Source organism: Amphibalanus amphitrite, unplaced genomic scaffold (genome assembly GCF_019059575.1).
Source record: "Amphibalanus amphitrite isolate SeventyFive unplaced genomic scaffold, NRLGWU_Aamphi_draft 000225F_arrow, whole genome shotgun sequence".
NCBI lineage: Eukaryota > Metazoa > Arthropoda > Thecostraca > Balanomorpha > Balanidae > Amphibalanus > Amphibalanus amphitrite.
The window spans coordinates 769714-796226 of record NW_024881720.1 but is presented as its reverse complement, the minus strand read 5'-3'; the positions used below and the strand labels follow the sequence as shown (position 1 = coordinate 796226).

Sequence of the window (26513 nt, the reverse complement as noted above, 5' to 3'; positions counted from 1 at the left end):
CTCTCTCTCTCTCTCTCTCTCTCTCTCCTCTCTCTCTCTCTCTCTCTCTCTCTCTCTCTCTCTCTCTCTCTCTCTCTCTCTCAGCAGGCTGCCGGTTGCGCGGGGGGAGGGGGAGGGGCATCATTGGTCACCCCTCCCGGACACACGCGGGACGACGGCAGCGGGCAGGGGGAGGGAGGGGCAGGGGGAGGGGGGGCGCCGCTGTCCATCACGCAGCACACACCAAACTGTGCTGCTCCAGCTGCACCAGTTCGTCACGCACGCTGTCAACGAAAATAACAGTCGGTTGTTGCCATGGGCTGTCTGTGAACGGTTTTTTGGGGAATCCATGGTCCATGTCGACTTTTCTGGCATTAAATCCACCTTAGCTAATGAATTAGGAATAACTGTTTTTACGATATTCCGAATAACTACTGGTTCTGCTTGCACCTACATGAGCAGCCGAAGGGATATTGCCTCATACCCCCAGCGCTGTACTGGATAATATGTATGTAGCTGCTGCCTGCACCCCTAACCCGTTCTCCCCTGCTCCCCGCTGCCCGGCCGCGGCAGCTGCGGGACCCGCGCTGGAAGGACCCCCATTTCCGGTTCGGCACTATCCTGCACGGCAACACGGACTCGCTGCTGAAACAGAACTTCCCCGAGATGCACCACTACATGCTCAAGTTCAACAAGAGCAGCGTCGTTGAGGGCATCAAGGCCGTCAAGAGCGGGTGAGCCGCCGCCGGCGGGGACAGGACCGCCGTCAGCAGCAAACAGCTGCACATTTGACAGTTCACCAGACTACTTACTAAAAACACCATATGTGTTTCGTTTTGCTGTATTGCTTCCACATTTATATTTCAAACGTGTTCTGATAATCTCCCATGGACTAAATCAGACAGAAAACTTACCTTCAGACAAGAAACTTACTAACAGTTTTTGCCGATAGTGCCTGTTCCTAGCCCGCGCCCCGTAGGGCTACCGGCGGACCCTACCACCCGTAGGGGGGGGGGCCGTTTCGGCCCCCCCCTAAGATCTCGGAAAGTTACCGGCCGATTTTCAAAATTCAAACGGCGTTCGATAGCCCCACCCGGGAACTACCTTGTGACCAAATTTCATTGACCTAGGTGAAACCGATGACGTCACAGGTCAGGTCAAAGGTCAGATTTTCACCGTTCACAGGCAATTCAAGAAATGTGCTGTGAAAGCGAGTAAATTGGTAATTTATTGAAAACCATCGATGGTACATTGTTCGTCAAACACATACTTTGCTATCTGAGGTCACTGATACCAGGTCAGGTCACAGCGAGGTCAGGTCACCGGGGGTCACAATATGAATGTGTCGTGTGATACATGTTTTATGGTCCATTTTACATGACAAATGCGATTATGTGGGTTAGGCAGCCTTTGGGGCCAGCCTAGGTCACGTTTTTGTGAAGGTCAGGTCAAGGTCAGGTCAAATTAGGTCAAATTTCAAAGTTGATATTTTTGCATAAAATGGGTATCGATTCGATGCAGCTCGTCACGGGGAGTCTAATGGTGGTCTTCGTTTTGCTCTACGAGTTCTAGAATTTCCAAAAATTGAGTTTGAAAATTTGACGTCATCATTTTTGAACAGTTTTTTCGCTATAACTTGGCCAAAAAACGAGGTATCGATCTGAAATTTGGTATGTAGATAGAAGACGGTAGGCACTATCACATATATTCCGGTTTTTTTCGAAACTCAAAAAACTTTTTAGATTTTTTGGCGAATATATCCAAAAAAATGCTTTTTTGATTTTTGGGGGTCAAAACTCAAAAATTTCAAAAATTCGAGATAGCAGTTTTGTAGCCCTGTCAATTCTACACCTTTTATGTCTTGATCATTTTTCTGTATCTTCAAAGCTGTAGTCCTGACAGGTCTTCTCGCGAAGGTCTTTTTTCGGTCGAAAATGACAGAACATGACGTCACTCTGACGTCATTTGTGGCCAACCTATCATAGCCTCTGGAAAAATTTTTGGTCACAATGTGTAAAATTGATGCCCGGAGGGGTCCTGAAAGTTTGGTGGCGATATCTCCAGCCGTTTAGGAGATATCGACCGAAAAGGACAGGGGGGGCCGTTTCGGCCCCCCCCCCCTACGGGGCGCGGGCTAGCCGTACGAATGGTGGCACAGTGTACCATCTGTTCCTCTGTGTCAGGGAGCTGGACGTTTATCTATGACTCCTGTGTTTGCAGGGAGCTGGACGTTTATCTATGGCTCCTGTGTTTGCAGGGAGCTGGACGTTTATCTATGGCTCCTGTGTTTGCAGGGAGCTGGACGTTTATCTATGGCTCCTGTGTTTGCAGGGAGCTGGACGTTTCTCTATAACTCCTGTGTTTGCAGGGAGCTGGACGCGTTCATTTATGACGCCACCGTGCTCGAGTACCACGCTGGTCAGGATGACGAGTGCCGTCTGCTGACCGTCGGTCAGTGGTACGCCATGACAGGTCAGTGACACGCCGTGACAGGTCAGTGGTCGGTGACGGATCAGTAGTCGGTGACAGGTCAGTGGTCAGTGACAGGTCAGTGACAGGTCAGTGACAGGTCAGTGGTCGCTGACAGGTCAGTGGTATGCCATGACAGGTCAGTGACAGGTCAGTGACAGGTCAGTGGTACGCCGTGACAGGTCAGTGACAGGTCAGTGACAGGTCAGTGGTCAGTGACGGGTCAGTGACAGGTCGGTGACAGGTCAGTGGTCGGTGACAGGTCAGTGGTCGGTGACGGATTAGTGGTTGTTGACGGGTCCCATTTCGCCCGGTCTGCCCTAGGCGACGTCCGTCTGCTGGCCCAGTCCACTCTGAGCTGGCGATTTTACACCGATACGGCCGGACCGCCTATTGGAGCCGCAGACCTTAGAAACAGCCTTTAAAGACACCACTCAGCCGTGGAAATAATTTCAAATGATCTCATTTGTGGAACGATTTTAGATTCCCGAGTAAAACTTTCCGACGACCTATAATTGCTTTCGCTGGGAAATACCAGAGTGGAGAAGTCTGAATTGAACTGGAATGGCCTGGGCTGATGTGTTGTCTCTCTGGCAGGGTACGGCGTGGGCTTTCCTCGCAACAGCAAACACATTGACGCCTTCAACGAGAGGATCATGCACTACCGGCAGAACGGGGACCTGGAGCGGCTGCACCGCTTCTGGTGAGCTCCGTCCCACAGTGACAGTCATACAGTACAATCATGCACTCAGTCAGCCAGTCATTACGAACTGAACTGTTTGCGGAGCAATGCTTAATCCTCTGATTTGGCACCTGGCGGGTGTCATGTTGGTCACCCATGTGCAATGGGCGTGCATCCTGTTTAGCGAACTCATGAAAGAAGATATGGAACTATATGATGCAGAAGACCGCTTGTCGATCGGTCGAGCATTTGCCGAAATATAAGGGGACAAAAATCGCTACGGCCCGCGGGGTTGTGTGGGGCCGTTCATACTGTGATTTTCCCATTGAACAACAGATACAGTTGCTCGCTCACTCGGTAATCACCAACCGATTAAGTAGCGTTGACACAATGTCATCATCGAACCCTGGTAACTTCAGACTCACCACGCACCACCATAAAAACAAAGCCCATCTGATACCGTCTACCAGGCAGCTAGGTTTTTCATTTCACTTTGATATATTTCACACATCGGCCGTCGCACAATCAACATTACTCTCACGGCGGCGGCAGGGCACCGCGCTCACACAAAAACAGCCGGTAAGAAGCTGCTTAGCACGCCCATGGGACGCACCTTGTCCCGCGCAGCGCGAACTCCGGCCTGGTGGGGACGACCGCCCCTGCCCGGCCCCTGTCCCGTCCGCGCCGCCTCACAACGCGGTGCAGCCATGGCACCGGGCGGCCCGGCCAGCCAGCAGCGCGCCTGCAGTGATACTGTGCCGCAATGACCGTACCTTCACTACTGGCCGCTAGATGGCAGTAGTAAGACGCCTGCAGTGATACTGTGCCGCAATGACCGTACCTTCACTACTCGCCGCTAGATGGCAGATGTAAAACGCCTGCAGGTATGCTGTACCGCAATGATGAGTACCTTCACGCTTTTGGCTGCAGTAGAGCGCCTGCAGTTGAAGTGTGTGCCATGGCGTTGGGAATTCTCTCCGATAAGCGTTGAGCGATTCACTATACCCTACGTTGAGCGTGCCCGTCGACTACGTCCTTGGAGATCGGTTCTTGTTCCACGTGGCGATGGAGCGCGCCACACCCTGTAGACTCGGAGTCGGATCCTGTGCCAAACGGCCTCGCAGTCATTGTGCGATTTGTCCTGCAGGGCAATTGCGAGACGTCTTGCCGAGTGCTTTGGCTATTCGCTTTAAAATTTATTTATTAACGCATAGGTATGTTTCATATCGTTATGACATCCAGTGGAGCATTCTCTGTCACGACTCACGACAGTAGGTACCTATCACTTACAATGGAAGAATCTGCCATGGTGTATGCATCTACGTATATCTAGGACTAAACGCTAAATGCAAGGAAGCAATTAGCAGAGACCCTACAAACCAGGCGGCATACCTAAATTGCGGCGAGGCGAGAGTGGCTGAAAGGTAATTACACCAGGTAATTGGGTAATGACACCGTAATTACACCAGCAAAGCTATGGCAGTGGCATAAAACATAAAGAGCACAAACACATTCGAACTCAAACGTTTTACCAACCTAGTCCGCTATAAGGATACTTTGCTTGTTATCGCGTTATCGCATAAGCGATGGTGATTAGATATCAATGAATGAATGAATGAGTGGATCTTCGAAGTGGTAGGCGTAGCATATTTCCTATAACTCACATAAAGATGGGAGGCACACAATTAAAATATTGCAAAGCTATAGATTATAAACTACCTACATATGTAGTCGACTACAGAATGATGTTCCACTTTTCACAGGCAATTATTTGCCTGGAGTGGTAGGCTGTGCCGCATCACACGGGCTGAGTTCACAAATTATAGCTATGTCCCAATGCTCACAATCGACACGCTTAATTGCGTGATAAACGGCACAACTTAGCGCTCCGGTCAACTGATAGCTTCTGAGGAGTGAAACATCATTCTGTAGTCGACTATTCATTGGATACCAACTTTATAGCAGTTAGTAACTAGTAGGTATGATAGTCCGATAGTCGGTCTATGTATATCATCACAGTATTTTAAACCCAACGTATTCGGTATTTTGTACTGTCTCGCAGTACCTATATTTAACATAAGCAAAGAACAACGATACAAAATAATAACGTAAGCGCAGCTCCGCGCGGCTCAAGCGTCAGCGGGCGACTCCCGCTCCGCGAGCCGGTCGTACACGGGTCATGTCACCACCAGGCGGCAGCACTGGTCCTGAGACCCGACCTCACGTGACATTACGACACCACATTCTCCTCCCCTTAACAGGACAGAACCGATAGTCCTCTGTACGCCTCACTAACGATAGTCCTCAACACGTCTCACTGAACGATAGTCCTCTACACTCATCACTCACGCTCACTCATCAAATCCGTAACGAACCGGACGTCGCACCTCGCGTCCGTACCGGGTTCTCAGCGTCGGCGACAGCGGCTGATCGGCGTCAGGTGCGGCCGGCTGCTCGGGCTGCGGCAGCTCGCTGTTCGTCTCAGCATGGTCGCGCTCAGTCTGCCTGCCATCGGCCGCCGTCTCGCCAGCTGCCTGCTGCTCCGGCTGGCTGTCGATCCGCTGCTGCGGCTGCTCGTCACGGCTGTCGGTGACCGCTCCGCCGCCGCTGGTCAACCGATCCGCGTGCACCCTCGTTCCGTCGTCGAGCACGTAGCTCGCTGGTCCCCGTCGCTCGAGCACCTTCTTCACGCGCGAGAAGCGGGGCCTGCCCTTGCGCGACTGAGGCGGAAGACGATGCCGTACCCGGTCTCCGATCTCGAAGTCCGGCTTCTTCACTCGATGCGTTTTGTCGAAGTACCTCTTCTGATACGCCTGCTTCTTCTCCACCCGACTGTGCAGCTCTCCGGGTCTCTCGGGAAGCCGTCCACCGACGTCCACCGCCGCGCTGAGCTTGCCTCTCATCGGCCTGCCGTGAAGCAGCTCTGCCGGTGTGCGTCCGGTCGTCGCCTGCACCGTGCTCCGGTACGCGAACAGGAACGCCTGCAGACATTCCGCTCTGTCAGCCTTCTGCAGGTCAGCCGTCTGAAGTGCAGCCTTGATGGACTTGTTTGCTCTCTCCACCAGGCCGGATGACTGCGGATGATACGGTGAGATCAGCACATGAGTGACGCCCACACTTCGCAGGTACGATGCAAATCGATCAGACGTGAACGCTGATCCACAGTCAGATACGACCTCCTTGGGATAGCCCTCACGACATGCCAACTTCTCGAGAAACTGAACAACAACTTCAGACGTGGGGTGCTCACAAAACCCTACTTCTATCCATTTTGAGTGATAGTCAATGGCCACAATCGCAAATCGCTGTCCAATTCGGCCACCCGCCATGGGACCAATAAAATCGAGACCCAGCTTTGCCCATGGCTCGTCAGGGAACGGTACAGGCTGCAGCGGCGCGCACCTCGGTGACGCTGTCTTGTCTGCTAGCGAGCAGACACTGCAGTTTCTCACCTGTTCTTCCACCGCCCTGTCCATCCCTGGCCACCAGTAGAGGTCTCGTAGCCTCTGTTTCGTCCGTACCATACCCTGGTGCCCCTCGTGGGCCAGCTTCACCAGCCTGGTACGGAGAGCAGTCGGTACCAGCACTCGCCCTCCTCGCAGGATGATGTCGCCGACGACGGCGAGCTCGTCCCTGCAGCGAAAGAACGGTTGCAGCTCTGGCACGCACTGACTGAAGCGTCGGGGCCACACACGGGGTATCTGATCCCTCAGCTTACCGAGCACGGGGTCAGCTCGCGACTCCGCCTTCAGCTCGTCAGCGCTCACCGCCGCTGTCTCCTCACTGAGAGCGGCGACCACCAGCTGCTCGTCCTCGGACACCACCTCCACCGGTGCCGGCAGACGCGACAGGCCGTCTGCTGGGTTGATGCTGCCCTTGACGTGCTGCACCGAAAAAGAATACTCCATCAGACGGCACGCCCAGCGAGAAATCCGCATCCCCGCTCGGCCAACACCACGTGACGTCATCAGTGTTTTGAGAGCCTGGTGATCCGTTCTGAGTACAAATTCCCTGCCCCACAGGTATTTGTGCCACTTCTCCACTGACCAGACACAAGCCAGTGCCTCCCGCTCAGTGACGCTGTACTGACGCTGGGCCTGTGACAGTGTGCTGGACGCAAAAGCGACCACGCGCTCACCTTCAGGGTGCGTCTGAGTGAGTACCGCACCGATACCGACGTCACTGGCGTCCGTTGTCACCGTCGTTGGCAGACTCGGGTCGAACATCGCCAGTGCTGAGCTCGTCAGGATCGCTTCCTTCACGTCCTCGAAGGCAGACTGCATCTCGGCCGTCCACTTGAAGGGTGGTGCGCCCTTCCTCAGCGGCCGCCGTAGCTCCTCGACTCGAGAGCTGTACCCTGGAACGAAACGGCTGTAAAACCCGAGCAGCCCCAGCATGGCTTGCAGATCCTTCACCGTACTCGGTGCCTTCAGCTCCTGCAGACCCTGAACTCGACTGGGGTTGATCTCGATACCGTCTTTCGAGACAGAGAAGCCCAGGAAACCGATCCGCTCAACTCCAAAGTGACACTTATCTGCGTTCAGCGTCACCTGGTAATCCTCCAGCTTCTCCATCACCGTCTTCAGTCTCGCGTCGTGCTCCTCCCTGGTACGACCAGCCACGATGACGTCATCCAGATACACCTGGGTACCGGGCAGGCCTCGCAGGATCGTCTCCATCAGCTTCTGAAAACAGCTGGGTAACGACCGCATACCGTAGCAGCATCTGCGATACCGGAACACGCCCTCGTGCGTCACGAACGCCGTCAGGTTCCGCGAGTCCTCGTGCAGCATCAGCTGGTGATAGGCGGCTTTCATGTCTAGCGTCGAGAACACAGTAGCCCCCACCAACTGATCAAGCATCTCCTGCATGTCCGGTAACGGATACCCACTGGTGGAGACTGCCTCATTGACGACTCGCAGATCCACACACAATCTGATCTGACCTGACCTGCGGCGAGAAACGACGATCGGCGAGATCCAGGGTGATCCGTCTACTCTCTCGATGATTTGCTGCTCTTCCAGTTCCTGCAGATGTCGCTTCACCTCCTCCCGGATGGCGAACGGTAGCGGCCTCAGCTTCTGCTGGACCGGAACGGCGTCACCTCGCAGCTGAACCCTGTGAACAAACCCTCTGATGGGCGGCAGCACGTTCGTCGTCTCATTAACTGACCTCGGTGCGGCGTCGGCTACCGCACAGACGACTGAGCCGTCCTTCACGGAGATGTGAAGACTCCTCTGAAGATCGCGTCCGAGCAGCGCTGTGCTGCCGTCCGCCACGTACAGAGAGCTCTGACAGCTCCGGCCGTCCTCGGTCTCCACCGTCACCGCAATCACGCCTGCCACCGCCAGCCGGCTGCCTCCAAACGCCTGCAGTCGGGAGGTGGTTGGCTGCAGAGGAACGTGAGTCAGTTGCTGCTCATACACTTGTCTGGGTACGATCGACACTGCTGCTCCCGTGTCTACCAGCATGTTCATCCAACACCCAGCTATCTTCACCTTCATTTTCAGAGCGCAATCATTCTGAGTCACAGCGAGAATGTGCACGGCATCATTTTCATCAACAGATCGCACGGGTGTTACTTTTGAGCGACATCTCACTGCAAAGTGCCCAACTGCACCACATTTCCTGCACTTCTTCCCCTTAGCAGGACAGTCATCATCAGTGGATACGTGTCCCAGTCGCCCACATGCATAGCATGACTTGCCTTTTGTGTGCTGACCCACCGGCGCCGATGACGTCTTCCGAGTCGCGAGAGCCACCTCGACCGGCGCTGAGGCTGCTGAGGCGGGGTGGTCACGCCGCCTGGCTCCACCTCCCTCTCCGAACAGACGCTGTCTGTCCACGGCCCGGTCCTCCGCCAGAGCTATGGACTCAAGGCGCTGTAGCGTCAGCTGGTCCTCCACACACAAGCGATCACGCAGGCGACCAGACACACATCCTTCAACAAACTGATCACGGATCAATTCATCTTCTAAAGCCCCGAAAGCACAATGTCTGCTCTGTTCCCTCAGATTCGTCAAAAATACAGTGACTGTTTCACCCGGCTTCTGACGGCATCTACGAAACTTTATCCTCTCAGACATGACATCTCTAGGCTTTTCAAACAGTTGCTGGAGTAGCGAGAGACAATCTGACATCACATTACCTTGTGACTCATGCTTCACCTGCGGTGCTGTCTCCGTCCCGCTAGCTCCCGGTTCGCTCGTCCCGCTGACCTCTGTTGTCGCCGGAGGGCACGCCGTGACCCGATGTTGTGCCGCAGTGGCCGCCTCGGCCGCCACCCGGTACCGACGCCGACCCTCCTGCCCCAGGCAGTGTAACAGGAGCGCTTGCTGCCGAGCTGGATCCCACTGCGACCAGCCGATGGCTGTCGCGTACAGTTCGAAGTCTGCATACCAGGCCGACCAAGGGATGCTTGCAGTCGCTGCCGTGGCCAGAAATGGTCCCGGTGGACGAATCCCTTCCATCTTGCTGCTGGTGCCAGATCTCCTCTCACTGTTCACTGATCACTGATCCTCGTCGCCAGAATTATGTACTGTCTCGCAGTACCTATATTTAACATAAGCAAAGAACAACGATACAAAATAATAACGTAAGCGCAGCTCCGCGCGGCTCAAGCGTCAGCGGGCGACTCCCGCTCCGCGAGCCGGTCGTACACGGGTCATGTCACCACCAGGCGGCAGCACTGGTCCTGAGACCCGACCTCACGTGACATTACGACACCACATATTTTGTTGGTACTATCTATGTTGAAGGAGCATTAATGCATAAGATGCTCTGAAAACTATGGTATTTCTATCAAATGACTTTGATTTTCGCTATTATCTCATTGGTTTGATTGCTATTTGATTATTGTTGATCTCCAAATTTTACGTACCTAAGAACTTGACATCACTGATGCATGTTACATGAAATATGTATAGGATACCCTGTACCAGTATGTTGTGTTGAACGGCACAGACCCGATCAGCGGCCGAGGAGCAGCAGTAGCGCCGCAGCGTCACATTACCGTGTGTGTGTCTGGCCGCAGGTTCACGGGCGCCTGTCGGCCCGACCAGCAGAAGAAGTCGAGCAGCAACCCGCTGACGCTGGACCAGTTCCTGTCGACGTTCCTGCTGCTCGGCTGCGGCATCCTGCTGTCGGCCGTGCTGCTCGGCTGCGAGTACCTCTACTTCCGGTCAGTGGCGCGCCGGTCCCGTACCTCTACTTCCGGTCAGTGGCGCGCCGGTCCCGTACCTCTACTTCCGGTCAGTGGCGCGACGGTCCCGTACCTTTACTTCCGGTCAGTGGCGCGACGGTCCCGTACCTTTACTTCCGGTCAGTGGCGCGACGGTCCCGTACCTCTACTTCCGGTCAGTGGCGCGCCGGTCCAGTACCTCTACTTCCGGTCAGTGACGCGCCGGTCCAGTACCTCTACTTCCGGTCAGTGGCGCGCCGGTCCAGTACCTCTACTTCCGGTCAGTGACGCGACGGGCCGGGCGTGCGCTCCGAGCGGGGCACCGGGGGGGGGGGGGGGGGCGCTACAGAGCAGGACACTGCTGATATCAGCTGAGCGGAGAGAGCAGGACACTGCTGATATCAGCTGGGAAGAGAGAGCGGGACACTGTTGATCAGCTGGGAGGGGGTGGGGGACTCCAGAGCGGGACACTGCCTGATATCAGCTGGGAGGGGGTGGGGAGTCCAGAGCGGGGCACTGCTGATATCAGCTGGGCTGGGCAGGCGGCCCACAGTGTATGGCAGGCTAACCTCTGCAACGGCACTGAGACAAACGCCGGAGAACCGGACCCGGCGAATACTGGCGATCGAACATTCACACGGCTCATGCTGTATTTCATCGGGTCACACTGGGTGTATGAGCTGCAAGTGTGTAAGTCACTGCTGCGTAACACTAATGGCCCTTCGAAGTTGTGCCGTGGTGAGGCCTGAAGTGGCTCGTGCTGTCGTTGTTTCAGGTACGTGCGGCCGCGGCTGGCGCGAGTGGACCGCGTGGGCGGCTGCTGCTCGCTCATGTCCCTCAGCATGGGAAGGTCGCTCAACTTCCGCGGCGTCGTACTGGAGGCGCAAAACACCATGAAGGTACGGGAACGGTCCCCCGGACAGATGGTACCCCGACTCCCCTGGACCGTAGTCCCAGCGTGGTTCCCAGTCAAGCCGCCGTGGAACGGCCATGGTTAATCGCTCAATAATCGATGTGACTGTGTGACAGGATTTTTTATTGTATCTTGTGCGATTTCCACGCATATTAAATTTGTGTTCCTTGTATGATATCGTAATCCGTACGGGCATTGATGTCATCACCCTTATTATGAATGACGTAACCCATAGATAACATGAATCGTCTCGGAGGCTGACATGGATCCCTCAACTCAGAGACCGTAACGGACGCTCGGGACGCCAAGTGGAACCTTTCCGGGCCTGCTGGCGCCATCCGGTATCGGTGGTGCAGTGCCCCGCGGCCCTCAGAGAGTGTCTGTATGTGTGGATGTCAGTCGCTGACCGTCTATGTTGTGCCGCGGCAGTCGCTGACTGTGTGTGTGTCTGTGTGTGTCGCGGCAGTCGCTGACTGTGTGTGTATGTCTGTGTGTGTCGCGGCAGTCGCTGACTATGTGTGTGTCTGTGTATGCCGCGGCAGTCGCTGACTGTGTGTATGTCTGTGTGCCGCGGCAGTCGCTGACTGTGTGTATGTCTGTGTGTCGCGGCAGTCGCTGACTGTGTGTATGTCTGAATGTCGCGGCAGTCGCTGACTGTGTGTATGTCTGTGTGTCGCGGCAGTCGCTGACTGTGTGTATGTCTGTGTGTCGCGCGGCAGTCGCTGACTGTGTGTATGTCTGTGTGTGCCGCGGCAGTCGCTGACTGTGTGTATGTCTGTATGTGCCGCGCGGCAGTCGCTGACTGTGTGTGTGTGTCTGTATGTGTCGCGGCAGTTGCTGACTGTGTGTGTGTGTGTGTCTGTGTGTGTCGCGCGGCAGTCGCTGCGCCGGTGCCGGGACGCCGCCTGCGACACCCAGCTCTGGCGTCTGAAGCACGAGCTGCAGCTGGCGCAGGCGCGCCTGACGGCGCTGGAGCAGCAGTGCGGCGCGCGCGGTCTGCCCGGCTCGCCGGCCAGCCGCCGCCGGCCGCCGGACGTGCGGCCCGACGACATCATGGACTCGAACCACGTCCGGAGGAGCCGGTCGGCCGAACGGTGGCCGCCGGCCGCGCCGCAGCACCTCAACACCAGGTGGGCGGCACCCCCGGACCAGGGGGTGTGCACCTCCACACCAGGTGGGCGGGCACCTCCGGACCAGGGGTGTGCACCTCCGGACCAGGGGTGTGCACCTCCGGACCAGGGGTGTGCAGTGTGCACCTCAACACCAGGTGGGCGGGCACCTCCAACCCAGGGGGTGTGCACCTCCTCACCAGGTGGGCGGGCACCTCAACACCACTGCCGTGCAAAGGAAAAAAAGGGTATCTCAGAAAACTCAACTTTTCAGGAGAGCTAAAAAACGATTTCTGGCCGTTTATGCCTTTTCCTTCACATCTAGGTTAATGCTGAGGCTATTGTTTACCATCATTCGATCACTTACGGTTTGATGCGTACCACGGTACCTTTTTTTATTTACATAATATGTATGCATATGGGATAAGTTATGATGGATAATGTTTATTGCCTTTGCATCTGAGAGCCATAAGACAGCCATAGTGCAATGGAAAAAAGGGGCAAGTCGCCGACGACTGAGATGCCGCTTTTTTCCTTTGTAAAGTGACGCTGATTTTCACACATGTACAACTCTTGTAAAAGAATGAATGGCTGAATGAATGGCTGGAAGATACCATTGGCCCCCGGATGACGAGAGCCTTTGGTGACCGAGACGCCGGGCCCATCCGTTCCCTGGGGAATCACGAGCCCTCCCCCCCCCCCCCGGAGTCCCCGGCCAAGTTTGGAGCCTGGCCAGCGCCTCTTCACTCCTCTTGGAACCCGGAGGGTCTCGTGATTCCTCAGGGAAGGGATGGGGTGATTGTCTAATCACCGAAGGCTCCGAGGTCCACCTACCGGGAACTCGGAGGGGCTTGTGATTTCCCAGGGAAGGGACGGGGTCGGCGTATCGTCACTGGAGGCTCGAAACTCGGCTGGGAACCCGGAGGGGCTCGTGATTCCCTAGGGAAGGAACGGGTCCGGTGTCTCGTCAGCGAAGGCTCCGAAGCCTTCCGGGAACCCGGAGGGGATCATGATTCCCCAGAGAAGCGACGGGACCGGCGTCTCGTCACTGAAGGCTCCAACCTGTTGTTGTTCTTGTTGTCCCTCCGCTCAGTCAAGCGTAGCCGAACGGCTCTGGAGAGACCTGGTAGCGGTTGCCAGGGCCGCCACCACGTCGTCGTCCCACAGGTCCTTTAGGTGTGGGTGTATATAGACCCCAGCACTCGCAAAAGGGTTCCCATCAGAGCCGCGTAGCGCGCCAGGACGTGCCTCGGTTTGTCCGCCTCTTCTTTGCAGATGGGGCACCGCGCCGCCGGGCACATGTGGTTGTTGCATTGTTCGCATCGCCCGCCAGGGTTTCGTCCAATCCTGTGTAGGTATTGTGGCGACGCCGATCAGTGACTGGCTCGTAACTGATGGACGTCGGCCGCCCTCGTTCGATCCAGGACGGTCACCGGCGGAGGGGGGTTGTTCATGGGCTGGCCAGTGTTCTGCACCGGCGAGCCCATGAGGTTCCGGTACCAGCCCATGGACCACCTCGCCGTCACTCGCGCCCGCGCCGATCTGGTCGCGGCTCGGTGAACCGTTTGCACGTCCAGCGGGGCTCTTTGGCCAGGGTGTCCGCTCGTTCGTGTCCCACCAGCCCGCAGTGAGAGGGGACCCACTGCAGATGGGCCCGGCGGCCCCGCTCCGCCAGCGTAAGCAGGGCCTGCCATATTGTGGCACCCAGCCGTGACTGCTGGGCCGCCGGTCCCGCGCGCAGGGCCGATAGGGCCGACTGGCTGTCGGTGCACAGCATCACCGGGTCGCCCGGGTCCTCCTCTGGGTGGTCCAGCAGCCAGCTCAGCGCCGTGGCCAGGGCCAACATCTCGGCCCGGTAGCTAGAGCACAGCCGGCCCGCTGGGGCTCGCAGTTCCTGCTCTTCTCCCGGCCGAACCACCAGCGCGCCAGCGCCTCATTGTCCACTCCGCCCTCCGCCGAGCCGTCCGTCCAAATCCAGGTCGCGCACTGGGTTAGGCCTCTCAGGCACCTCTCCGCCGCCCGTCTTCTGTCCGCTGCCGACGCGCCCAGCGGCAGCTTGCCGACATCCAGGGCCAGCGAGACACCAGCCGTACCCATCCACGGCGGGGGGCGGCGGGAGATCATCGGCTCGATGGGGCCCGCAACACCGGCCGCCGTCCAGACTTCCCGGCCCAGAGAGCGCCATCCCCCGGTACTCCTCAGGCGTACGGTGGGACAGGCCTCCGCTACTCTTCTAAGAGGGTACTCCCTCCCGGGGTAGAGCCAATGCTTTGGCCAGGAATCTCGCCGCTAGGGACTCTCTTCTTGCTGCGACTGGCACAAGGCCCGCTTCCGCCATCACCGCGTGGGCTGGGGTGGAGAGGGGGTACGCAGCGATGATGCGCACCACCGCCCTCATCTCTCTCTCTCTCTCTCTCTCTCTCTCTCTCTCTCTCTCTCTCTCTCTCTCTCTCTCTCTCTCTCTCTCTCTCTCTCTCTCTCTCTCTCTCTCTCTCTCTCTGTCTCTCTCTCTCTCTCTCTCTCTCTCTCTCTCTCTCTCTCTCTCTCTCTCTCTCTCTCTCTCTCCTCTCTCTCTCTCCAACAGCTCCACGTGGGAGGGGGGGGGGGTGTCTCCGGGAGCCACGCTGCTGCCGCGTGCTCCATGACCCCACAGATGTAGCCCTGGGCCACCACGCGGAGCTGGCGTTCTTCTAAGCCCCAGCTGCGGCAAGTCAGCTTTTTGAGTTGGCGGATCCTTGGTCGGGTTCGCTCCTTCAGGCTCCAAACTCGGACGGGGACCCGGGGGGGGGGGCTCGTGATTCCCTAGAGAAGGGACGGGGCCGGCGTCTCGTCAGCGAAGGCTCCGAAGTAGGTATATCGGAAACTCTGAGGGGCTCGTGATTCCCCAGGGAAGGGACGGGGTCGGCGTCTATTCGCCGAAGACACCAAAGTCCGCCGGTGATTCGGAGGGTCTCGTGATTTCTCAGGGAGATGGCGTCTCGTCACCGAAGGCTACGAAGTATTCAGAGAGCTTGGAGGAGCTCGCTATTCTCAAAGGAAGGGACGGGGCTGGCGTCTCGTCTCGTCAGCTTAAGCATCAAAGTCTAACGGGAACTCGGAGGGGCATGTGATTCCCCAAGGAAGGGAGGGGGCCGGCGTCTCGTCATTGGAGGCTCGAAACTCGGCCGTGGGCCCGGAGAGTCTCGTGATTCCCCAGCGAAGGGAGGGGGCCGGTGTGTCGTCAGCGATGACTCTTAAGTCTTCCGGGAACTCGGAGGGGCTAGTGATTCCCCAGAGAAGCGACGGGACCGGCGTCTCGTCACTGAAGGCTCCAAACTCGGACGGGCACCCCGGGACCCGGAGTGGCTCGTGATTCCCCAGGGAAGGGTCTCGTCACCGGAAGCTCCAAAGTCAGCCGGGAACTCGTGCGTATATATGGGGGGGGGGGGAGGGGTAGGTACTGAGAATAGGATGCTATCGCTAACCGACGGCGATCACTATGGCGCCAAGATCATAGGGGTGGCGCACCATTTGGATGTTGGAAATGTTTGCGTTCTTAATTTAGCGACCATTATAGTAGGCGACGCCAAACAACAAAAGCAGATGGATATATGTAAAATTAAGGTGACATCTTATTGCCACTTGTACGAAAAAAACTGTTCAATAAAAAATTGTCGGTATACTGACCCAACGCTAAAATAAGATCCATTCAAGCACCGCCATTTATACCAATGATTTACAATACGAACGGGTCATGGAGCACCTCTCTCTTGGAGATTCATTCACTCTGGCCGAGTTGCCACTTTTTTCCCTTGCAACGCTTTGTAGATCACGAAGAAAGGTCAAGGGAAAAAAGCGGCATGTGGTCAAATCGAACTTACCCCTTTTTTCCTTTGCATATCTGATGTCTTTTGGGCACTCTTTACAAAATAATAGTTTTTGCCAAAATTAAAATGCTTATATCTCAAAATTTTACATATATAACCTAACACAGTGGTCGGCAGGTCATTCGGGGTCGTGCCCCCTTTTTGGGCGCCAGGCAGGGCCATTACCCCCACCTACCAGACCCCATTGCTGACACAACTAAGTTTACTGAAATTCCATACCGTCCTGGAACTCTTTGGGTATTTGTGCATTTCCAATGCATCAAATTTAAAACATGACACTTCCTCCACAAAACATTTAATGCCTATATCCCAGTAGCGGCGGAACACCTTAAATTAAGGGGGAGGGGGAGCACTGCCGACTTTTGGTCCCATTCTTTCCATGCAACGCCCATAGGGCTGGGCTAATGTTAAAATGCAAAAATCAAAGGGTGCACGGTGCCCCGGTGCCCTCCCCGTTACGCCGCCTATGCTATATCCCATTTAACCCTTGTACGTATAGGGGCGGCGGGTGGTTTTTCGTTAAAAGCTCACGTAAAAGGCATTGGATCACGACCAAATTGTACCCTCGAGCCCATCATTTTTTTTTTCACCAGCCCGGAAAATATCATGACCTGAGACCTGTTTTACCAACAGAAAAATAACCGCCTGCCGGAATTTTTGCATCAAGACCGCTTCACATACGGAGCGTAAACGCGATGGGCTCGTAAGCGGATAGGGCTTTACCGTTTACGCTCCATATGTGAAACGATCTTTAGGCAAAATTTCCGGCAGGCGGCTATTTTTCTGTTGGTAAAACTGGCCTCTGGACCCATAATGACCGTTGGCTTATGAGCTTTTTCTGGAGATCATCTTGAGCCATAAAATATCACTTCAAGAAGTTATAGTGGGTCCCGATTTTCTCGACACTTATCATTGCCCTCTTGAATGAGACGGAATGACCAGGGACCTTAAAAATGGGTAGCAGCGGCTTCCTATGGTCACGGGTAGCACGCTCGTCTTTTTTATGCACAGCTCCATATCAGAGTCCGAGAGGCCGCGGGGGTTCGATCGACTCCTCCCCCTTACGTTAGCGGCTGTTGAAACGCCAACAGACGGGCGACGGTTAAAAGTTGCAGCTGCTTTTGAACGACTGTACGGAGGGGTGAGATGGTGAGGCGAGCAGGTACGTGAAAATTGGTATCTAATCAATGTGTGCTGTGCCTTTGGCCTGGGCTAATCTTTGAACCCTGGGATGCAACAGTCACGATGGCTCCATCACTGGAGCTACAAACTCTAAAAAGATAGGCTTTCTCAGAATCCCTCATTAACCCCACCGAAAGGGCTCCATTACCCCCAAAGGGGGCATGCCCCACCATTTGCCGACCCCTGACTAACAAGATATTAGTATCAGACTATTTGTCTCGTAGAGATCTATCTGGTGATACCAATATCTTAAAATCACCAAAAATTGAGTTACCCTTTTTTTCCTTTGCACGGCAGACCAGGTGGGCAGGCCCTCCACACCAGGTGGGCGGGCCCTCCACACCAGGTGGGCGGCCGCGGGCCCTCCACACCAGGGCCACACCGTTCCGCCCCCGATACTGACCCTCCGCCGTTCCGCCCCGATACTGACAGTCGGCCCGTTCTGCGCCGATACTGACCCTCTGCCGTCCTGCCCGCAGGCCGGCGGCCGAGTCGTGGCAGGTGGCGGAGCTGGAGACGGTGCTATAGGCGACAGTGACGCCGCGCAGCGTCCGCCGCTGAAACACTAGTTACCGGACTCGCCGTGCGGCGGCGCTGTGTGCCGCGCCGGGGTACCGCCCTGTTACCGAGCAGTGTGATATTTGCGGAGCTCGGAGGTGTTTTCTAGTCTTCAGAGTGAGCATGTTTGCGCGCCGCGTAGTGAAATGACGTGACAGTGAGCCTGAGGACCCAGCCTGTTCACTGATGCTATACCGACGTCCCGGACGGCGGCCGGCAGAGACGGGTACTGGGACTGGGCGGCTGATCGACCGCCGCCCGGCCGGCTCACTCAACATTGCCACTCATTGCTGTCCATGTCCATCAATATCACCGGATGTGGGCGACCTCGCAGTCAGAATTCATCTCACACCACTAGCGGTTCATTGTCTGACCCCTAACCGATGTGCAAGGTCGCGTTCTCAGCTCGCCCACGTGCCGCCCAGGCCGGGGCGCCGGTGTACCTCCTACTACCCAGGCCGGGGGCGCCGGTGTGCCTCCTACTACCCAGGCCGGGGGCGCCAGTGTACCTCCACCGTCCAGGGGCCGACCGTTCACCGTGTGACAATACAGCCGCCCGACTCTGTATCTCTGTCCCCGTATCTGCCGCCCGGCTCTGCATCTGTCCCGGTATCTGCCGCCCGGCTCTGCATCTCTGTCCCCGTATCTGCCGCCAGCCTGATTCTATCCCCTGGGACGTTCCACGACAAATCGACAAATAAAAAATTAAATTTGCACCCACATATTTTATTCTTCGTTGAAAACTGGTGTTAGGGGTTGTGATGGGCGGGGAAGCCAGCTGTGGCAATGATTTTTTTCTTCGAACAACGGTTTCCGAGATATAGCCTCAGGCAATTCCTGGAGGTCATACTGCAGCCCTATGTTTGGCGGCCTATAACTCAGAAACTATTGGTTTTCTACGATAAAAACTTTATATGGTTCAACTCACAATCAACCAACAAACATTTTGGCTATCTCGGATTTTCAATTTTCGAAAATTTTGATCACGTGACCTTTTGACCTATTTCTAAAGAGTGACCTTGATATTTTCCCCATTAAAAGTTAAAATTTTGTCTGATGACGATTAAAGCCTTATCAATTGTCATTCATATGCGATAATAAAAAAGTGGCTATCGCACTGCGTTGACCTCAGGTCAGGTCATTTTTATGACCTGTCCATTATTACGAGCGGGAGCGACAGCGAGATCTCGAGAACAAAGCAAGATAGCGACAAGCGGTAAACGATTCAGGGTACACACGGATAAGGTCTACAATTTTTACTGAGGTCATTTTCAGGTCAGGTCAAAGATGACGTCACAGGGGCAAAAAAGAGGTCCCTATTGACCCTAGTGACGGTGCTGCCGGCGGACGGAGGTAGCAGAGGCGCCGCACGGTCCGCGTGCACATGGCGCAGATGGGGCGCCCTCCCCGGCACTCAGCAGCGCCCTCCCCGGCACCCAGCAGCGCCCTCCCCCACTGCACTCAGCAGCGCCCTCCCCCACGGCACTCAGCAGCACCTTCCCCCAGCGATCGGACGCGTCCCCACTCGGGACCGACACGACACCAGCCGTTATTAAACACCGAGCCTCCGTAAAGGGTCACAAGCCACATCGGAGTCGTTTTATTTCACACCCAATCATACAATAGGTAGGTCACTAAGAAACAATTCATAATCAATATGCAGGCGGCGCGCCGTGCCGCCGGCGGCGCCCCCTGTGCCGGGCGGCGCGGAGGGGGCGGGGGGCGGGGCTACTCGTACACGTCCTCGCGGTCGGCCACGTACCGGACAATGTCGGCCGGCCGCATCAGCTTCTCGGCGTCCATATCGGGAATCTCGAACCCTGCAGGTCACAGAGCACAGTCAGCGCAGTCAGCGCGGCCAACACAGAGCACAGTCCGTACAGATCACAGAGCACAGTAACACAGTACAGTACAGGGCATCTCACAGTCAGCTCAGAGCAGTCAGCACACCACGGTAACACAAAGAACGGAGCACTGCAATGTCAGCACAGAGCACAGTAACAGAGTAGAGAGTACAGTCAGTACGGCATGGTAACACAATACAGGGCATTGCACAGTCAGCACAGAGCACGGAGCACAGAGCACAGAGCACAACACAATAACGAACCGCAGAGAGCACTGAACGGCGTCCACGTCGGGAATCTGGAACCCAGCCGATATAACAGGGCTGCGCCACCACCGACCATAGAGTGATGTACGGTGACAGACCGCAGACCACAGCGCACTGTACGGTAACAGACCGCAGACCACAGCGCACTGTACGGTAACGGACCAGAGACCGCTGAGCACTGTACGGTAACAGACACAGCGCACTGTACGGTAACAGACCGCAGACCACAGCGCACTGTACGGTAACAGACCACAGACTACAGCGTACTGTACGGTAACAGACCACAGACCACAGCGTACTGTACGGTAACAGACCGCAGACCACAGCGTACTGTACGGTAACAGACCGCAGACCACAGCGCACTGTACGGTAACAGACCAGAAACAACAGCGCACTGTACGGTAACGGACCAGAGGCCGCTGAGCAAGTGTACGGTAACAGACCGCAGACCACAGACTAGAGATGTCAATCGGATACCAACTTTTTGGTATACCGATACCAAACCGATACCAACTTGGTATTTGGTATTTCAATCGTAATGTGTTTGGTATTTTGTTGGTATCATAAACCGTCACTTAAGAGGCTAAGAAATCGGTAAAAAGTTGGTATTTCCCTCATTTTCCCAAGTTGGTTTGGTTTCGGTATTTTCCCGTGGTTTTGGTTGGTATTTGGCTTGGTATCGGTATTCCGATTTTCCGTAATTGACATCACTACCACAGACCACAGCGAACTGTACGGTAACAGACCAGAGGCCGCTGAGCACTGTATACGGTAACAGACCGCGGCAGCGTGCAGTAGGAGGGCACAGGACGGTCCCACTCAGGGTATATATCGGTCCCACTCACCGAACTCGTCCTCCATGGACATGATAACCTCGACGTGGTCCAGGGAGTCCAGCCCCAGGTCGTTGATGAAGTGTGAGTCGACCGTGAGCTGGGGGGAGAGATACCATCAGATACAGTCAGATACGGTCAGCCACACAGAGCGACACACAGCCAGCAGGGGGAGTCCGGTCAAATACGGTCAGACAGGGGGCGACACACCGCCAGCAGGGGGAGTCCGGTCAGATACGGTCAGACAGGGGGCGACACACCGCCAGCAGGGGGAGTCCGGTCAGATACGGTCAGACAGGGGGCGACACACAGCCAGCAGGGGTAGTCCGGTCAGATGGGGGCGACACACAGCCAGCAGGGGGGTCCGGTCAGATACGGTCAGACCGGGGGCGACTCAGCCACAGCGGACAGAGCGTCTCACGGCCTCTGACCGCGGCCCGCGGACCGGGAGCTGCGCCAGACGCCCAGGTCCGGCTCGGCGGGTGAGGCGGGGTAGGGGAGGGCTCTGTACCGGCCGCGGCCCGCGCCTCCCAGCAGCCCGTGCAGCCCGCGCTGCCGGCCTCTTCAACACCACCCGGGACGACTGACTGGCTGGGGTGTGGGTATTGTGGGCCAGGGGCGCTGCGACCAGCTATCACAGTGCGGCCTGCCGGCGGGGGCTCACCCTCTCCGGTACACCGCTCCGTACCGGGAGCTCCCCTCCGCTACCGACCAGCTGTCAGAGACAGGGGCGGCCTGCCGGCGGGGGCTTACCCTCTCTGGTACACCGCTCCGTACCGGGAGCTCCCCTCCAGTACCGACCAGCTGTCAGTGCGGCCTGCCGGCGGGGGCTCACCCTCTCCGGTACACCGCTCCGTACCGGGAGCTCCCCTCCGCTACCGGCCAGCTGTCAGTGCGGCCTGCCGGCGGGGCGGGCCTCACCTTCTCCGGGTTGATCTTGTCGTAGAGTTTGAGCACGAGCAGCACCCGGTCCCGGATGATATCCAGGGTCAGCGGGTCCTTGGCCGAGTAGAACCGCGTCTGCAGCTCCGCCTGCCGGCAGCGGCGCGGCCCGTCACCAACGCGGACACAACGGGACACCACCGCGGACACAGCCGGTCACCACAGCGGACACAGCCGGCGGACACAACGGGACACCACACCGGACACAGCGGGACACCACAGACCGGACGGTGTCCGGACAAATTGCCGAAAGGCTATTTGCCGAATGTCATTTTGCCGAATGCATTTCGTCGAATGTCATTTTGCCGATGTGCTTTTTGCCGACGTGTCAAAAAGTCGAAGTGCTAAAAGTCGAAATGCCATTCGCCGACATGCGTTTTTGCCGAAATGACAATTAGCCGAAATGCTTATTAGTCGAAATGCGATTTGCCGAAACGTCGATTAGTTGAAATGTCGATTAGTCGAAATGTCAATTAGTCGAAATGTCAATTAGTCGAAATGTACATTTGCCGAAATGTCAATTGGCCGAAATGTCAATTGGCTGAAATGTAAATTTGCCGAAATTTCAATCTGCCGAATTGGCAGTTTGCCGAACTGTCGATTAGTCGAAATGTAAATTTGCCGAAATGTTAATTTACCGAAATGTTGATGAGTTGAAAAATATCAATCTGCAAACCTAGGCTAGGTTAGGTGAGGTGGTATTTATTTACTTTAGGACCGATCACCAATTTACTTTTGGTCCAATCCCGGATCCCCAAGTAAGAAGCAAATCACATGATATCCTTTGACCTCCTGATTTCATAACTAATAATTATTCAGGGCACAAACAAGTTTAAAAGCACCAATACAATATGGAAAATGACATCAAATTGCTCGTGGCGAAGCAGTGCAGTGCCGAAGGCAATGCCTTAGGAGAGATAACAGGAGAGACACAGGCCAAAGGCCTGAAGCCTGATATACAACCACTTAACCTAAAAATAATTGACTTATTGTTTGCAATCTATTCATGTGAGTAACTTCTTCCTCATCCACGGGTAGGCAAAAATCAGTAGGTCAGGTTAGGTAAGGTTTGATTGTTTTTCTTATATTTTGGTGACATGTAAGTAATAAGTATGCATCATATCAGGATTTAGGAGCTCAAAAAATGGAAGAAGGTGTAAAATTTACCTTTGAAAAGTGAGCTGGTCCTAAAGTTAATACTTACAGGTTAGTCCGCGCCCTGGTGTGGGGGGGGGGCTATTTTTTGCCCCCCCCCCCTCCAGACTTTTCGATATATCCCCAGAACCGCAGCGCCGATCGTCACCAAACTTTCAGTACCCTCCCGGACATCAATTTTACACATTGTGACCAAAATTTTTTTCCAAAGGCTATGATAGGTTGGCCGGAAATGACGTCAGAGTGACGTCATGTTCTGCAGTTTTCGACCCAAAAAAGGGTTTCGCGGGAAGAGCTGTCAGGCCTATAGCTTTGCAAATACAGAAAACGATAAAGACATAAAAGCTGTAGAATTGACAGGGCTATAAAACTGCTATCTCAGATTTTTGAATTTTTGGATTTTGACCCCAAAAATAAAATAGATTTTTTGAATATAATAGCCGAAAAATGCAAAAAGTTTTGGAATTTTGCAAAAACCGGAATATATGTGATAGTCCTTACCGCCTTCTATCCACATACCAAATTTGAGATTGATGCCTCTTTTTTTGGCGAAGTTATAGCGAAAAAACGGTTCAAATTTGATGACGTCAAATTTTCAAACTCAATTTTTAGCAATTCTAGACCCCGTAGCGCAAAACAAAGACCACCGTTAGACTCCCCGTGACGAGCTGCATCGAATCAATACCCATTTTATGCAAAACTATCAACTTTAAAATTTGACCTTTTTTGACCTGACGGCTGACCTTGACCTGACCTTCACCAGAAAGTGACCTAAGCCGTACCTGATAGTCTTATAACCAACACCATTGAGTTGGAAATGAAAAATTGTCCATAAAACATGCATCGCACAACCTTAGTACCTAAAGTTAGGTTCATGTAACCTGACCTGTGACCATTGGTGACCTGACCTGTGACCTGACCTGGTAATGTCAGTGACCTCTTATAGCAACATATGTACTAGGCAACTGACGCCCTATCGCTGATTCTCGACAAAATGCGTTTTCTTCGGTGTTATAGCGCATTCCCTAGATGACCCGTGAACGGTGAAACATTTATCTTTGACCTGACCTGAGACATCATCGGTGACCCCGAGGTCAATGAAATTTGGTTTCCCTCGACAAATTTGACAGGCCTTTCGAACGCCATTTGAATTTCGCGGATCCGTCCAGTAGTTTCGGAGATACGAGGGGGGGGGGCAAAAAATAGCCCCCCCCCCCACCAGGTCGCGTTATAAACAGACCCCACCAGGGCGCGGGTTAGGCTAGGTTAAGTTAGCTTAGGTTAGGTTAGGTTAGGTTAGGTTAGTTTCAGCTAATTGGCATTTCGGCAAATTGACATTTCAACTAATTGACTTTTCGGTAAATTGACATTTCGACTAATCGACATTTCGGCAAATTTACATTTCGACTAATTAGCATTTCGGCGAATTGACATTTCGTCTAATTGACTTTTCGGCAAATTGACATTTCGGCGAATTGACATTTCGATTAATTGACATTTTAGCAAATTAGCATTTCGGCAAATTGACATTTTCGACTTATTGCACGTCGGCAAAAAGGCATCTGAATTCTGATGGTGCTCTTGCTCACGTGACGGGCACGCGCAAGCTTGTTCATCCAGGTCCTCGGTTTGGCCTGTATCGAGCGTTTCAAGCCGCTCAGGAATGTTGGTGTCCGTTTTCGGTCACTGCGAGGTGTGTGAGAACGTCGAGCGACATCCCCTCAAGCTTCACAGTCGCGATAGTTCGGTACACGGTAGACTTTGGGTACCCAGTTAAACTTATTATGTCCTTCGCGCTCTGTCCGGCGCGAACTAACTCACCAATCATTTCTCTCCGACGCTGCTCCATGACTGCGCGATATGTTAGGATTAAAATTTCAATATCAAATGAAAAACAATTGTTGAAATTATATTGTGTAAAATTTCCATGATGTTCCTCCGCATAGCAAATTTTCTGTAAGGTCATGAACTTAGTCCCAATTTATCTGCAACACCCTGTATGTATGTATTGTGCAACCATTTATTAGCTATTTATTACTATCTAAATCTAGATCGATGCCTATCTTGGAAGCACATGCAAAATACCTGTGAGTGATTTGATTCAAAATATTGTATTTTGCCTCATGTGTGTCACATACGTCTCTCTTGTTTTATTGTGATCTTGTACCACTGAAGAAGGGCCACGCCAGAATGTATATTGGTTTATTTTTCTATTTATGATGAAAATGAGCAACAGGTTATTCTTCATCCTTCTAACAAAAGAGTACTTTTTGATTCTGTTTACCTTATAATTAGCATATTTTCCAGAAGCGTAAACTGTATTACATGTAATTGGCTGAAAAGGCCATTAGTGGTAAATGAGCCTGACTTGTTTTATGACAGAATATGCAAAACATTTCAATCAATAAATTGTGTGCCCTTTCCCACCCCAATTGTGGGCATTTGATGACCATTTCTTGAGTTAATATAGGTGTCCCTTAACACCCCACATTGGGGTGCTAAGGGACAGTGAAGAAAAATGATGAAAAATTATATGCAGGTAATTATTTTTAAAAGTTTAATGTAGCAGGCATGTAAAACACCAAATTCCACATAAAATGCTGATAATTTGATGCTTCTATCTCCAACCCTTCTTGAGTTACAAAATGAAACACCTCAAAACTGCCCTTTAACACCCCATTTTACGGTACTCTACATAATTATTATGCACTTTTTTGACGTGATGCACAATTACAAATGAATTTTAGTGGGTGAACGACCGAAAAATCGCCTCCCGTTCTCATAAATGGGAACGCCCATTCCCATATTTTCCGTTCCCAAAAATGGGAGTTCCTATATTTGGGTAGGAAGGTACCACTCAATAAGTACCATAGTTTTGCCTACTAAATTTGAAATCAATTTTTTTGTAAGAAATTCTTGTCCAGACACTGAAGCTGCCATAACGCATGTGAGAGCTTCGGTAATGAACTTGGAGCCAGCGTCCTTTTGAAAAACTATAATTAATCTTTTCATGGCATCAAGTTTCACGATACCATTCAGGGAGTTGAACAGGTGAGTTGAAAAATTGACACAAAAATCTTATTTGAAAGTTAACAATATATTCAGAAATAATTGCATTATATAACCTTGACTCATTTTAATTCAACATTAAATTGTACGAAAAGATTGTATCAGTGGCGTCATATATGTAATCTAAAGTTACTTACCCTTCTATGTTGCCTAAGGAGACAAGAAAAGCTGTTTGGTACCCGGGATAGCAAATCGCCACATCTTAGAACTGAGGCAACAGAAACTGTTCGAACAGTAGTGGCCGAAAACACATTTTTGGGCAAAATTGCCACCCGGGCACCCCTGATGAACGCCGCCATGATTCTTCACCAGTAGCACAGCGCTGCCTCAAATCAAAACTCGTTTTGATTGTTGAAAATGTGATTTTAACAAAAAGTTTGCTAAGTGTTGTGCTAAGTGTGGCACCTTATGAAATGAAAATATTTGATAATTAGGTATTATGAATGAGCATTTAATTTTATTTTCT

The 26513-nt window shown here is 53.6% G+C and overlaps 3 protein-coding genes across 3 annotated transcripts; 1 reads left to right on the top strand and 2 right to left on the bottom strand.

The window, feature by feature from the left end:
• Positions 1–506: 506 nt before the first annotated feature.
• On the top strand, positions 507–17908 carry LOC122385616 (glutamate receptor ionotropic, NMDA 2B-like). The gene is made up of 8 exons (XM_043373993.1): positions 507–713; positions 2348–2451; positions 3046–3151; positions 10164–10310; positions 11086–11209; positions 12103–12353; positions 14074–14187; positions 17860–17908. The coding sequence occupies exons 1-8, from the start codon at positions 646–648 to the stop codon at positions 17906–17908; spliced, it is 963 nt and encodes a 320-aa protein (XP_043229928.1). The 5' UTR covers positions 507–645.
• On the bottom strand, positions 5174–6672 carry LOC122385613. Its single transcript, XM_043373991.1, has 2 exons — positions 6583–6672; positions 5174–6204 (listed from the first exon to the last, which is right to left on the bottom strand). Exons 1-2 carry the CDS (start codon positions 6652–6654, stop codon positions 5482–5484), a joined length of 795 nt encoding a protein of 264 aa, XP_043229926.1. The 5' UTR covers positions 6655–6672; the 3' UTR covers positions 5174–5481.
• Positions 17909–19523: 1615 nt separating the features above from the next.
• On the bottom strand, positions 19524–26452 carry LOC122385612 (acyl carrier protein, mitochondrial-like). The gene is made up of 4 exons (XM_043373990.1): positions 26185–26452; positions 21803–21913; positions 20894–20981; positions 19524–19758 (listed from the first exon to the last, which is right to left on the bottom strand). The coding sequence occupies exons 1-4, from the start codon at positions 26344–26346 to the stop codon at positions 19667–19669; spliced, it is 453 nt and encodes a 150-aa protein (XP_043229925.1). The 5' UTR covers positions 26347–26452; the 3' UTR covers positions 19524–19666.
• Positions 26453–26513: the final 61 nt, after the last annotated feature.

What these genes read in the sequence shown, in the direction of transcription:
- LOC122385616 (XM_043373993.1), top strand. Translation starts at nt 646, where the DNA reads ATGCACCACTACATGCTCAAGTTCAACAAGAGCAGCGTCGTTGAGGGC. An exon ending in GAGCGGCTGCACCGCTTCTG is followed by an intron (nt 3,152 to 10,163) that starts GTGAGCTCCGTC and finishes GTCTGGCCGCAG; the next exon opens with GTTCACGGGCGCCTGTCGGC. An exon ending in TGCGAGTACCTCTACTTCCG is followed by an intron (nt 10,311 to 11,085) that starts GTCAGTGGCGCG and finishes TCGTTGTTTCAG; the next exon opens with GTACGTGCGGCCGCGGCTGG.
- LOC122385613 (XM_043373991.1), bottom strand. Translation starts at nt 6,654, where the DNA reads ATGGTACGGACGAAACAGAGGCTACGAGACCTCTACTGGTGGCCAGGG. An exon ending in ACAGGGCGGTGGAAGAACAG is followed by an intron (nt 6,205 to 6,582) that starts GTGAGAAACTGC and finishes TATCATCCGCAG; the next exon opens with TCATCCGGCCTGGTGGAGAG.
- LOC122385612 (XM_043373990.1), bottom strand. Translation starts at nt 26,346, where the DNA reads ATGGCGGCGTTCATCAGGGGTGCCCGGGTGGCAATTTTGCCCAAAAAT. An exon ending in TCCTTAGGCAACATAGAAGG is followed by an intron (nt 21,914 to 26,184) that starts GTAAGTAACTTT and finishes CGCTGCCGGCAG; the next exon opens with GCGGAGCTGCAGACGCGGTT. An exon ending in GTCCATGGAGGACGAGTTCG is followed by an intron (nt 19,759 to 20,893) that starts GTGAGTGGGACC and finishes TGTGACCTGCAG; the next exon opens with GGTTCGAGATTCCCGATATG.